Below are 14,204 nucleotides of genomic sequence, written 5' to 3'. Positions count from 1 at the left end.
TAAGTATCATTGGTCTAACACCTAAAATTTGAGTCTAACACGTCTCTTAACTACCCAACAGTACCCAATTGACATTTATTGCTGCTAAGTCTCACAGAAACCTATTTAGCGGACATTTAGCATGGCTAAATCTCATAAAATCTCATTTAGCGGATATAGCGGACAAATGTTGTATAGCGTAGCGGTAGATCTCCTAAAAAGCTATTAGCGGGCTATAGCGAGGCTATAGCGGGCTATTTCCAACCATGCTCCTTTTACATTTTTACCCCCCTACAAAGTAGAACTTGTCGCCCATGCCTCTCTGTTTTTAGTCGAGGTCCTGTTTGTAACATGAACTTTCTTGTTTTTTTTCGGAAATGAAATTATTACATTAGTAACAGTTTTTTGAGTTTTGCAATTTGCAAAAGAGTTTGAACGTATTAGGGGAAAAAAAGAGATTGGACAAAAGTGTATTTTCATAGGAACTTTGTGCTCAGACGCCCTAAGTGTCGAAGTTCCAAGGCAAGCCTGGACTGCATACGAGGTTTTTTAGTCTTAAGACACTGGTGCTAAGATGTTCCGTTACAATTGAAAGACTAAAAAATTGTACAAATAGCCTTCCATCTCAGAGGGCTACAAGGTTTTGAAGCCACTGGTTCAATGCAATTCTGTGAAACCAGAAAGAACAAGAATGCTATCCCAGTGATCAACTTCGAGAAGAGGATTTTGTTGTGTTGTGTGCCTATCTTTGAAGAAAAGGACAGCAGCTGGTGTAGCTCCAGAAGCTCAACACTGGGTACAATAAAATACTAAACTAAACTAGAAGGTGTCATCTTGATTGGACTCTGCACAGCTGCTGTAGCTTCTCCAGAGATCCCTAGTCCACACCACCTTCTAGTACCTACCATCAAACTCTTCTTCTAACCCTCAGTACCCAACACTGTTTTAGTGTTTGTTTCCCCTTCACTCATTCCAGCTGTCATGTGATGAAGGAGTTCGGGGATTTTCTAGACCTGCGTAAGAAAATCTTCTTCTTAGTGCAATGCCGTGGGGGCGGTCCCCCCCCCCCCCCGGTCTAGGTTTTTTTTTCATTCCAGCTGTCATGTGATGAAAAGAAACCAGACAAAGTTCAGGCTGAACCAAAAGTGAAGCTCCCTATGCATTTACATCTACATCAGCTGACGCATCAAATGAACTGCTACATTTTCAAAATGAGAGGTAAACAATACATGCCTGGATGGTACACCTAAGGTGTAAATTCAGATTTCTGGCGTGGTATAGATTGTGTACAGGTTCTGTAGGCCCAATACTTTACCATTGCAAGAAATTGGATTCAGTTATTCAGGGCAACTGTAGCGGAACCTTTAGAAGTACAGATGGATGTCAATAGATGCACTTCACATAATCCAATGACAGCATCACAGGCAATGTTCAGTATGATCATCTCTTGCCAAAGAAGTGATATATCTGAGATTGGCCACCTTTGCCTCCAATCTTCTGCGCCTTTGGCCACAGAGCTTGAGACTTGCTACCCTGTGGAGCCCGGAAAAAACATGCAAAAGGAACAATTAATTATAAAAGATTGAGTTGTTTTTGCTGTCTGACAAACATGAAAAGAACTTATTCAACTGACTTGGAATCCGCCAAGGTCCCTTAGAATTTTGACCTTTCCTCCACGTCCGTCCGGCCCCACAGCAATCAGGTTGCCTCTGTTCGGGTTTGCAGATGCAGAAGCAGATCCAGGAGCTGTTGAGCTCTTGCACCATTTGCCGATGCCTTTTCTTGCTCCATCCATGCCAGGAACTCCAGGTGACTGGAAATCATCTGATAGTAAATGAAGCAAAGTTGCTTTGTTAGTAAGCTAAATAAGCAGGAACAGGTGGGCATGGATTCATAAATAAATTATTCAGTAGAACACAAGGACTCACCAGAGAGAGAATTGAAGTTGTGAATCTGCTGAGGTCCAGTGCCAGAAGTCAACCTTGTTGCTTGTTTGGAGATGCCATCAATTGTTAGTGTTTCTTTCTCCCATGTTGAAGTTGTCACATTAGTCCTCTCAAAATGACTCTCCTGAGAAATATGCAGTTTAGCCCTAAGGTTCGCCAGAGAGGTTGATTTTCCAGTTGCTTCTTTATTTTTGAGGAAGAATGCTTCTTTCGCTACATGCTGAGTTGTGCATTCAAATGTCATCGTCTGTCTGTTATCATTTTGACAAAGACTAGAATTGTTTTGGGAATCCAAAGTGTTATCATCAGTCCCAAATGGTTTGGCAGATAATTGTGTCTTGTGTTGATTTCCAAAAGCGGAATCATCAGCATCTAGTTCTACCACATCCACATTCTTGTTCTCAAAGTTGCCATTAGAATTCAGATCACTCATAGCTTCAGGTTTTAACTGGTTCAAGTCAGGCTTGTCGTTGCAGGGATCCTGCATCACTTCATCAAGCTTGGTTGTTTGATTTCTGTTCCCAGCACTTGGACAAGGGAAACCATCATTTGCTGTGATATTCCCTGATTTTGTTTGGTCTGCTTTCAATTTCTTTGAAGGCCTCAAGTCCCTTATCAAACTATTTTCTTTTTCCTCTAATTCCTTCTCAAGTTCATGTACCCTTGCCTGTTCTTGTTCACACTCATAAAGGTCATTCACAAGAATTATGACATTAAAAGCATTAAATTTATACGAGGCTGAGCTCACCTTTAACTTTTTTACAAGCTCTTTGGCCTTCTCAACCTTCTGCTGCATGCGAGACTCTGATCTCCCGAGAACATTGCATTGGATCATCAATTCTTTGTAGCTCCTAAAAGGAAGAATAATTACTCAAAGTGCTCCAAACAAGCAAACTGTGACAAAAAGAAAAGGGGAAAGCTAATATTCAACAGCACATCTTTTATGTCTTTTCCTAGCAATATCTAGTACGGTGAAACCATCAGCATTCTAATGACAAGAGAATCTATTTCATGTTGGGAACAATGCCATTCATCCACAAGCAATGAAATTTGTTCCCACAGTGATTTTACAATAACATGGCTTGTCCATTCTCCAATGGCTATGAAATTTTATTCAGAACAGAACTTTTTGGAGTGGGTGGGGAACAGAAACAATACTATCTGTTGTTTAGATACTGGTAAGAAAGAATTAGTGATATGATTGGTCACTTTAAACTTTTGAAACCAGAACTCTGGACAGTCACTCCAAAATAATGCAACTCCAGTTTGACTGTTCAAACAACCATCATTTAGGTTGACAACCTCATGCTTCCATAAAATTGGTGGCTACAGTTGGCAATATAGAACACATCAGCAGAGAAAACAAAAGTAAATAGCCTAAAAATAGACATTGGCAGACAAAATCTATGGTGCATTGTTGAATCGAATTGCCGTATATGATCCTAATTCTAGCTGGGCCTACTGTAACTAGTATAGTAAGGAATGGTCCCCATGATTCAGTTCACCGATGCTAACTGGTTAACTAAACATGAACAAACTATTTCCAAATAAGGAAGTCAAGAAGATAAGTATACTTGTTCCGAATAGCAAGGGATCTCTTTAACACATCAACAGCATTCTCTAGGTTCCCATGGTTACCGAGTGACGCCAACTTAAGGATCTCCTCCTCCGGAAGGTTCATGTCCGAGGACCTAACAAACAAGACATAAAATCAAAGTCATTTTCAATAAACAAGAAGCGACAGCAAAGCCGATTTTCACGCAAGCGATTGTATTTTTCAGATACAAAAAGCATACAGCTTCAGTGCCGCGAGCTCTTTGGCCAATGCAAGGCTCTTCTCCTGCAATCTACCACATTCTGATGTCTTCCTCAACAATTCCTGCAATGAAGTGAGACTGCAATTCACTAATCCACGGCTGGATAAACAATCAGAGGCATCAAATCTAGCCAGCTGAAGAATCAATTACTACCTCTTTTCTCGCAATGAGTAGCATCTGGACATGGTCTTTCTCCTTTCTCGCGGCTTCCTGCATCGCCTCTGCGGCGGCCGCCTTCGCCATCCACCTGGCAACCTGGCCGAAACCCGGCAAGAACCCATCAGCAACCCACGCGAAACGCTACCTAGAAACACAGATCTGGAGGGGACAGCAGCAGCGCTCACCTCGGCATTGAGGTTCTTGATGCCATCGCGCTGCTCCTCAACCACCCTGCCGAGGGACGCCGCCTTCTGCTCCAGCCGCGCGAGCTCGGCGGCGAGCGCCTCCGGGTCGGGGCCCGCGGGGGCGTCCTGCGAGGCAGGGTCGGCCTGGGTCGGGCACGCGCCGGTGGACTGGAAGTAGAGGCGGGTCGGCGGGTGCGCGGCGCCGCAGGCCTGCTTGCAGACGGGGCAGGTGCGCTTCTTCTTGCCGCCCGGGCAGTACTCCAGCCATTGCTCCAGGCTGCGCGCGCCGGGGGGTCAAGAAGAGACCTGGGTGAGCCAGCCAGCCATCGCTGGATCGAAAAGGAACGGAGGAGAGAAGGGACGGACCAGAGGGCGTGGAAGACGTGGCCGCAGGCGGGCAGGCAGTGGAGGTGCTGGTCGGAGAGCGGGCGGAGGTCCTCGTAGCAGATGGTGCAGACCGGCCACGCGGCCGCGGCGGCGGTCATGGCGGCGCCAGCATCCGACGGGGAGCGGCTGCGCCCTCCCTCTTGTTGGATTTTGGGGGAGGGGGGAGAGAAGACCTTCCCTCTCTCGTTTCGCGCGGTTTCAAAATGCAGGGGGAGATTTCGCGGCGGGACGGATTTTCTTTTTTCCTTTGTCCCTTTTTCTTTCTCTCTTCTCCTTTTCCCCATTTCATTTTTAGGTGTATTACAAAAATTTTAGCTGCATTTCCAGAAATGTTAGCTAGTTTACAAAATTTGATCCTGCTGCCGATGGGATTAAAACTCCCAGTGCCTTTTATGCTTGAATTTCGTCGAAAATCTAAAATTTTCGAAGTAGGGCTAGTCAGCCTAGATTCCTCCGCCAATCCTTATTTCCACAAATAAGGATAGGTACATTGCTACATGTCATCCGTCTAATAGGTCATCTTATGCAATACCACATATGCATGCCACATGATTTTTGATGATTTGGAGGAGAGAGAGCAAAGTGAGAGAAAGAGATGGTTGTCTCGCGAAACAACTGTCTCATAGACTAAATTTAAAGAGTATGAAACTACTTTCCACCATTGTATAAGTTGTTATTACCATGCAATTCAAAATATTTCTTTATTTCATCCACAAATCAAGAAATGTGATATAACTATGAGACAACTAAAAAAACAAATTATTGTAGAAGTTTGTCTAGTAAGTCGTCTCAAAATTATGTGACACTGCACGAAACTGCCTTAAAGACGACATCAATGTACTTGCCCTAAGACCCTCTGCCATCCGTTCCAGTCTTTGAACCTTGACTTTTAAACAGGAGTTTTGCACATGAAGAAGCAAGCAAACATTTTAAAATGGGAAAAAGTCTATATCACACCCTCACCTATGGGGTGGACTATATAACCCCAACCAATGAAACAGTCTATATTACCCCTGAACTTTTCAAAACCGGTTAAATTACTCCTAAAGTAATTTCAAAAAATTATAGTAAATCACAGAAAAATCATAAAATAAAAAATCTAGTTGTGTTGGACTCCAAATGAGTAGATCTATAAGTGAACATATAATATGATATGTTTTAATACATTTTTTGTAGCTATAAAAAAAGCATAGATCTAAAGCTACAACAAAAAAATATACTAAATCATACCTTATTATATATTCACTGTGTAGATCTACTCATTTAGAGTCTAACACAATTGGATTTTTCATTTTATGATTTTTTTGTAATTAACTATAATTCTTCAAAACTACTTTAAGGGATAATTTTACTGATTCTAGAAAGATCAGGGAGTGATATAAACTATTTCATAGGTTGGAGGTTATGTAGTTCACCCCATAGAGGAGATAATATAGACTTTTTCCTTTAAAATGCGAGAGAAAAGAAATTTAACATTAAGTGTATAATTCAGACATACCTCCAATAGGCATAGGCCTTTCAGGGAAAGACGGAAAAAAGATAGAAATCATGCCTTCAACAAGTTTTGATTGAAGTCAACGTTTCTTTGTATGTACATGGAGGAATTTAACAAATTCTCGGCAGCTATGAAGGTTGCGAGTCGCAACCCGTGCAGCTGCCCTCTGCTCCAAGCTGAAGTCCATTTTCTTTGCAAGTCTAACGAGCACCTTCATCATAGTTTATAAACACGGCACTCCAAAACTTCACAACCACAGAACACACATTTCTTCCTTCACAGACAACACATGAACGAACTATACACACTCTGTTTCTCTGTGGGACGCAAAGGTCTGCTGGCCATCTGAGGTCGTGGTAGCAGTTGCAGTACTGTCAGAAGAACCGCCGCTTCAAGCTTCTGGTCGTTGCTTGGTAGGATCGCATGAGGAGCCCAACACCTATGCCAACACCAACAGACTCCCAGCCCAATCCCTACGCCGACTCGAACGCCAGCGTTGAACCATGAGAGCTGCCCGTCGTCGTCATTGGAGTACCAACCTTCAGGGTACTGCATGCTGGTACTGTTCATATCATTGTCGCCTTCATTGCCTGCAGCCTGCCAAAGCAGCTCATAATGATCAGTAGAAATTTGAGGGGTCAATCGTCGCAAACTTACAATCTGTTTATGTGTGTACTGATGAAAAAGAGCTTGAGTTTTGCCAAGCAGGTCTGTTTCAGCTCAAGGCAGGGGCACAAAAACAAACCAAAAACATAGGGGAAATATTCAAGACAGAAAGTGTCAGAATTTTAATTTAGTCATATTTCTGAGTCTTCTCACCTTATATCCAAAAACATAATGCATCGCAAGATAGTACTCAATACCTATGTCTATTCCCTAGGGCTCTTATCGGTACATTGGAAGGGGAATGGTAGATTGGGTTCGTGAAGAGACAACAAGTAACTAGACAAAAACTATTGGATCTCCATAGGCACTAAATCTACAACAACCAGTGTCCCCTTATACAGCAATAGTGAAGGGGTAGCATTGTGAATTGTGATATGATATTTTATTTGAAAACCAGCAAATATCACTAATTAAGTAATAAAAAGCAGTGCTTCCTGATACTTTTTGCAATAAGGTAACACTGTCACTTGAAATAGATTTTTAAGGCTGACAGATCTAAAGCATGACATGGAATAGCGCAAGATAGATGTTAACTTTCTGCTGACACTTCCAGGTTCACCACATCCGAAAAAAACAAGCCAATGCAGGAATTAATGACAGAGCAGATGCGCTACAATGTTTCTAGCAAGACAAACTATTTTGCAAGGCACAATCTAACTAGATGCGTGTGAGATTTAGTTTGAAATTGAAAGCAATGTACAAGTAATGTTCTTTTCAGGGGTATGTACTAGCAGTACTCTACTAAATTTTCTTTTGCAGTGGAATTATTAAAAAACTTGAAAATAATAAAAGTCCAATACTTGTAAATATGTACTTCATTTTTTCCAAAACAAAAGGCTGGATGTGCATCAGTGTTTTTAAAGCGGTAAGGCGAGGCGAGGAGATCCACCACCGCCTTATTGCCTAGGCGTTAAGGCAGACTAAGGCGACACCTTAAGCAAGGCGAGCAGCCACTGCCTTGTCGCCTAGGCGACACCTTGAAAACATAGATGTGCATTCACTTCAGTACAAAAAACATTTTCCAACAAACAAGCATATCAGTCCAATACTGGGGATGCAGACACTAATACCCACCAGGCCACCAATCAATCACACTCACACAAAATAACAATGAGATCGCAACATCGTTTACGGGATTACACCCACAGAAAAATGTTTCTACGTCAGTGATAGTACAATTGACAACGATGTGCAGTGCCAGTTGCACCTCAACTGCAATGCGTGAACAAAGCAATCACAATCAGAAGTCAGAACCCTAGTACATGAGTAGTACCATTGTACTGTTAGGAATATGAAGGCCATAAGGCCCATGTATCTATCCACTTCATATGTACTCAGCAGAGCTTCGGTGCTCTCTCTCTCTCGCTCATTCTTCTCAGTCCAAAGGTAACATGGTACAGAGCAGGTTGGGTTAGGGAGAGGATAGTCACCTCTCCCGCCCGAGATCCCATTTTTCTTCCCCGCCGCCGGTCGTCTGCCGGTCGCCGGCCGCCGGCCGCTCGTTTTGGCGCCGCCCTTCGCGGATCCGCCGTTTGCCCACTCGTTGTTCGTCCGCCCGTCGCGGACGTTGCTGTGGCTGTCCGCCCGCCCGTCCGACCTCGGTCGCCCTCCCGCCATCCTCCACCGTCCACGGCGCCCATCCCCGCCGGCTCGTCCTCGCACGGCCACGGGCCTCCATCCGTCGCGGACGCTGCCGCGGGCCCTCATCTGCGCCTGTCACGCGGCCTGCATCCGCCGTCCCCCATCCGCGCCGTCCGCGCGCGTCCGTGCGGCCTCCTCCTCCGTCCGCGGCGACCCGCGAGCCGTCCGCGAGCATCTGCGCACCTCCGGCCGTCCGCGCGCGCACTTGATTGGGCGCCGGCTGCCTGCATCGTCGACTGGATCGAGCCGCCAGCCGTGGCTCTGTTCCTTGCCGCGGGTCTGCTCTTCGTGCCTCCTGTCTACGCCGATTGACTGCCGTCCCTCGCGTTTCTGCTGTGGATGAGCTGCAGTTCATCTGTTGCTACCTGTCCTACTGTGCGGGAAGAAGAGGGAGGGGCGGCTGTGCTGGACTTCTCCAAGCTGTCTGTCTCAGCTAGTGTCCGTTTGCCTCTGCTGCTGTCTTTCTGCTCCTCTGGTGCTACACACGAAGGCTGAGAACAGAGAAGGTCCCCTATTGTTGTTTGCCCCTGGACTGTTGTTTTGTGGAGGCTGCAGGTCATCTTCTCTACTATTGAGGTCCCCAGCTATTTGTTGCAATAAGTGTTTTCAGTACTTCAACATGTCAGAGTCAACCAATACAATTGCTATTGCAGCTACTTCAGGTTACATTGCTCCGGAGACTTGGTTTTTGGATTCAGGAGCTTCTTTCCATGTGACATCCGACAGGTCCAAATTGGTAGCTTGTAAGCCTGTCACTGATGGTAGTTCTATCAATACAGCCAATGGAACAGCTTGTCATATTACTCATCAGGGTTCTCTTTAGTCTCCTCATTTCTATATACCTGATGTTTCCTGTGTACCTCAGCTAGCTATGAATCTTCTATCAGTGGGTCAAATAGCTGATATGAACTGCTTTGTTGGATTTGATGAGTCATCTTGCTTCATTCAGGACCGTCCAATAGGGAATGTGATTGGGACTGGTCATCGCCGTAGGGATTCTTCTAACCTCTATGTTTTGGATACCTTACGCCTTCCTTCTTCTGCAGCCCGTGCATCGTCAGCTGTGTCTTCATCGGCTTCATCTTTTGCCAAGTGGCACCATCGTCTTGGCCACCTTTGTGGGTCTCGATTATCCACCTTGATTCATCAGGGACATCTAGGTCATATTCCTATTAATTCTAGCTTTCATTGTAAGGGTTGCAAGCTTGGCAAACAAGTACAGCTCCCATATTCTAGTAGTACTTCTCATTCTGCTCGATCTTTTGATCTTATTCACTCAGATGTCTGGGGTCCTTCGCCTTTTGCTTCTAAGGGTGGTCATAGCTATTATGTCATTTTCATTGATGACCATTCTCGATACATTTGGATTTACTTTATGAAACATCGATCCCAACTGTGTTCTATTTACCAGTCCTTTGCTCGCATGGTCCACACTCAGTTTTCCACCGCTATTAAAGTTTTTCATTCTGACTCTGGAGGTGAATACTTGTCTTCAGCTTTTCGCCAGTTTCTCACCTCCGAGGGCACCCTTGCTCAGCTCTCATGTGCCGGTGCTCATGCTCAAAATGGTGTTGCTGAACGTAAACATCGCCATCTTATAGAGACTGCTCGCACACTTATCATTGCATCTTTTGTGCCTTCTCATTTTTGGGGAGAAGCTATCTCTACTGCTGTTTATCTTATTAATCGGCAACCTTCCTCCAAACTTGCTGGCAAATGTCCTGGTGAGGTTCTTTTTGGTATACCTCCTAATTATGACCATCTTCGAGTTTTTGGGTGCACATGCTATGTCTTACTTGTACCTCGTGAGTGAACTAAGTTGATTGCTCAGTCCGTTGAATGTGCTTTTCTAGGTTATAGTCCAAAGCATAAGGGTTATCGTTGTTATGATCCTTCCTCTCGTCGCATGCGTATCTCTCGTGATGTAACTTTTGTTGAGAATCGTCCTTTCTTCTATAACCCTTCTACTCAGCCCTCATATTCTCCCACAGAGTCCACATCATTTCTTTTTCTTCCTCCTATTTCATCTAGTGATGATGTCATACCACCACCACCACCACCTGTTATCCTTATTCCTGATCCTACTCCTTCCACCACATCTACTCCACCACCACCTCCGCCCTCTAAACCACCTATAACGCGTGTGTACACTCGTCGTCGCACAGTGCTTACGCCTAGTCCTACCTCCTCGGCCAGTCCGGATGCTCCTGTTTTAGATGGATCTGACAATATTGAGGAGTCACGTGCTATCTCTGATGAATTACAGGCTGGTCCACGATATCATCTACGAGATCGCACTACTATTGAGCCTCCTGACAAGTTGGGTTTTCCATGTGTGAGTGCTGTTATTGTTGAGCCATCCACTTATCAGGAAGCAGCTAGTATTCCAGAGTGGCAGCTTGCTATGTCTGAGGAGCTTGCTGCCCTTGATCGTACCGGAACTTGGGATCTTGTTCCACTGCAGTCACATGCTGTCCCTATCACATGCAAATGGGTTTTCAAAATCAAAACCAAATCAAATGGTTCTATTGAGAGATATAAAGCTCGTTTGGTCGCCAGAGGTTTTCAGCAAACTCCAGGTCTTGATTATGATGAGACATTTGCTCCCGTTGCTCATATGACCATTGTTCGCACTCTAATTGCAGTAGCTGCTTCTTGTTCTTGGACTATATCTCAGATGGATGTCAAGAATGCTTTTCTCCATGGTGATTTACATGAAGAAGTTTATATGCAGCCCCCACCAGGTGTTGATGCACCTTCAGGACATGTTTGTCGCCTTCATCGTGCATTATATGGTCTTAAACAGGCTCCTTGTGCCTGGTTTGAGCGTTTTGTCTCTATGATACGGGCTACTGGTTTTTCACCGAGTGATAATGATCCTGCTTTATTTATTCATGTATTTTCACGAGGTCGTACCTTGCTTCTCCTCTATGTTGATGACATGTTGATTACGGAGGATGATGTGGAACCCATTTCTCATGTCAAGAAGCAACTTGGTGAGTAATTTCAGATGTCTGATTTGGGTCCTCTCAGTTATTTCTTAGGAATTGAGGTCTTACATTCTGCTAAGGGTTTTTACCTTTCTCAATCCAAATATATGCAAGATCTTGTTACTCGTTCTGGCATTACTGATAATCAGGACTGGCTGCAACACCAATGGATCTTCACTTGCAACTTCGTCCTAATGATGGTACACCTCTGGCGGATCCCTCACGATATAGGCATATTGTGAGCAGCCTTGTTTATCTCACTGTTACCAGACCTGACATTGCTCATGCAGTCCATATATTGAGTCAGTTTGCGAGTGCACCTACTTCAGTTCATTTTGACCATTTGCTTCGTGTGCTGAGATACTTGAGGGGGACGTCATCTCAGTGTTTGCTTTATGCTCGTGATAGTCCGCTTCGTCTTCATGCTTATTCCGACTCCACTTGGGCGAGTGATTCGACAGATCGTCGTTATGTCACTGGTTATTGCATTCTTCTTGGCTCTTCTCCTCTTGTATGGAAGTCTAAGAAGCAGACGGCTGTATCACGGTCTAGTACAGAGGCAGAACTTCGAGCACTTGCCACTGCCACTTCAGAGATTGTATGGCTTCGATGGTTATTAGCTGATTTTGGCATTTCCTCTGATGCTCCCACACTTCTTTGTGATAATACTGGAGCTATACAGATTGCTAATGATCTAGTGAAGCATGAACTTACAAAGCATATTGGTGTTGATGCCTCCTTCACTCGGTCTCACTGTCATCAGAAAATAATTGCTCTTCAGTATGTGCTATCAGAACTGCAGTTGGCAGATTTATTCACCAAAGCACAAACTTGAGAGCAGCATCGACTTCACTTGCTCAAACTCAATACTTCAGATCCTCCGCTTCCACCTTGAGTTTGAAGGGGGGTGTTAGGAATATCAAGGCCCATAAGGCCCATGTATCTATCCACTTCATATGTACTCAGCAGAGCTTCTGTGCTCTCTCTCTCGCTCATTCTTCTCTGTCCAAAGGTAACATGTACCACGGCATGAATAAAATGTTTATCCATTTCCGCGGCACCAATATATTAACTTGACACTAATCTATATACAGGTACACACTGGCAACCTGCAGGCCAACCTGGGAATGGTTCGGTCCAAAACCAGTTTTTTTGGGTTGTTTTCTTATTTGGGTCTATCTGGTTTGGGTGGGAATGGGCTGGAAAGTGTAATGGGCTGGTTCGGTTTGGGGCAGTAGCTGTGATGATTTGGTCCGGTTTGGGTCCGGTTCCATGCCTTCCGCCTGATCTCGACTCGTCCCAATGCAGTTAACAGCTTGCTGCTGCTTGCTAATCTACTTGGAATCTGTTTGCTACTGTTTGATGCAGTTTATCGCAGCGGTCCGTGCTGCCGCTATCCCCCGCCGAGATCCCGCGGCGGGAGCTGGAGGCCGTGCTGCGGCGCCTCGGCCACGGGGAGCCCTCCGACGACGAGCTGGATGCCGTGGCCGCCATGGCCGCGCAGCCGCCCGCGCCCGGCGGGGAGGACAACCTCATGGAGGCCTTCCGGGTGTTCGACGCCGACGGCGACGGCCGCATCACCGCCGAGGAGCTCCGCGCCGTCATGGAGGCCATCCTCGGCGCCGAGGGCTGCAGCCTCGATGACTGCCGCCGCATGATCGGCGGCGTCGACGCCGACGGCGACGGCTTCTTCGGCGTCCAGGACTTCGCGCGCATGATGATGAACGCCACCACCGCGGCCGACGCCCCAACGACAACCTTCTTGTGATCCCTCGTCGCCTGACAAGAGAGATTGGGGATGGCGGATGGCCCCGGCCCAGCCCTGATGCGCGCTCAGATCGGAGAGGAAGGACAATAGCTAATCTGCTTGCTACTGCTTGCTGCGGTTTAACTACTGGTTCGGTTTGGGTTTGGTTTGAAACAACAAATCAGTTTGGTTTGGCTCGGTTTTTGAGGCATACAGTTTGGTGTGGTGAAGTTTGAATGGTGGGAAGATTAGTAAATAATTTGGTGTGGTTATGGTCCTGGTCTCGGACCACTAGCAGGTTGACCTGCAGGTTTGGAACTTCTTGGTGACAACGAAGTCATTGTGCCATCTTTCGCCGTCTATAGTGCGCAAGCAAACAACAGTATTCAACAGCTATGCAAATAAAATTGTTAGCCAGCCACTTTGTTGCTGCATATATGCTTGGTTTTAATGGCAAAGCTATTTGCCTATTTCCCTTTACAACCATATCACTCCATAAAATCAAGCAAATAATGATCTTGGTGCAAAACTCACCGTCAATGTCCCCGGCCGGCGGCGAACCAACCCACCGGCAGCTTCCTCAGGCGTGGCAAGCCGCAGGGCGCGCGTGAGCACCGCGGGCTCGCCACCGCAGCACCCAGCGACATATACCTCGAACGCCGAGGCCGAGGCGGCCGCCCCCGCGGCGGGGACGCAATCGATTTCCCAGGCGGGGGAATCGGCGGCCTTGGCGCCGGGGGGGCACCGCCGGAGGGAGCCGCGGAGGAGCGTGGCGCCGCGGTGGTCGGCGACCTCGAACGCCGCGGCGGGCGGGGCCAGCCGCGCGGCCGCGGTGGAGACGTAGGTGGCCTCCCCGGAGGCGGCGTCGTGGCGGTCCAGGCGGAGCGCGAGGGGGATGGCCTCCTCGCCGTCCGCGGCCGGGCGGAGCTCGAGCGCGAGGCGCGGGGGTGGGGCCGCGCCGCCGTGCGGCGCGACGCGCACGTAGAAGAGCCGGACCTCGAGGCAGCTGCCGGGGTCCGGCGGCGGCGGCGGCGGCGGCGCGTGGTCCATCCGCGCGGCGAGGTGGCGGGGGAGGGGGGCGCTACGGTTGCGCGGCCAGGGATGGCTATCTCAGGTGGAGTCGGGTGGTTAGCCAAAGTGGAATAAGCCACCGCTAAAAAGTTAGTTAATTATTTATTAAGACAAGATTAAT

At 46.7% G+C, this 14,204-nt stretch overlaps 1 protein-coding gene and 1 pseudogene across 1 annotated transcript; both read right to left on the bottom strand.

Moving 5' to 3' along the window:
- Positions 1-1,114: 1,114 nt before the first annotated feature.
- On the bottom strand, positions 1,115-4,694 carry LOC120711393 (E3 ubiquitin-protein ligase TRAIP-like). The gene is made up of 9 exons (XM_039996889.1): positions 4,453-4,694; positions 4,087-4,363; positions 3,896-3,997; positions 3,722-3,804; positions 3,500-3,616; positions 2,674-2,776; positions 1,908-2,592; positions 1,613-1,803; positions 1,115-1,512 (listed from the first exon to the last, which is right to left on the bottom strand). Exons 1-9 carry the CDS (start codon positions 4,569-4,571, stop codon positions 1,420-1,422), a joined length of 1,770 nt encoding a protein of 589 aa, XP_039852823.1. The 5' UTR covers positions 4,572-4,694; the 3' UTR covers positions 1,115-1,419.
- Positions 4,695-6,009: 1,315 nt separating this feature from the next.
- LOC120711390 lies at positions 6,010-14,199 on the bottom strand (annotated as a pseudogene).
- Positions 14,200-14,204: the final 5 nt, after the last annotated feature.

Source organism: Panicum virgatum, chromosome 6K (assembly GCF_016808335.1).
Source record: "Panicum virgatum strain AP13 chromosome 6K, P.virgatum_v5, whole genome shotgun sequence".
NCBI lineage: Eukaryota > Viridiplantae > Streptophyta > Magnoliopsida > Poales > Poaceae > Panicum > Panicum virgatum.
This window is presented reverse-complemented; position numbering and strand designations above follow the sequence as displayed.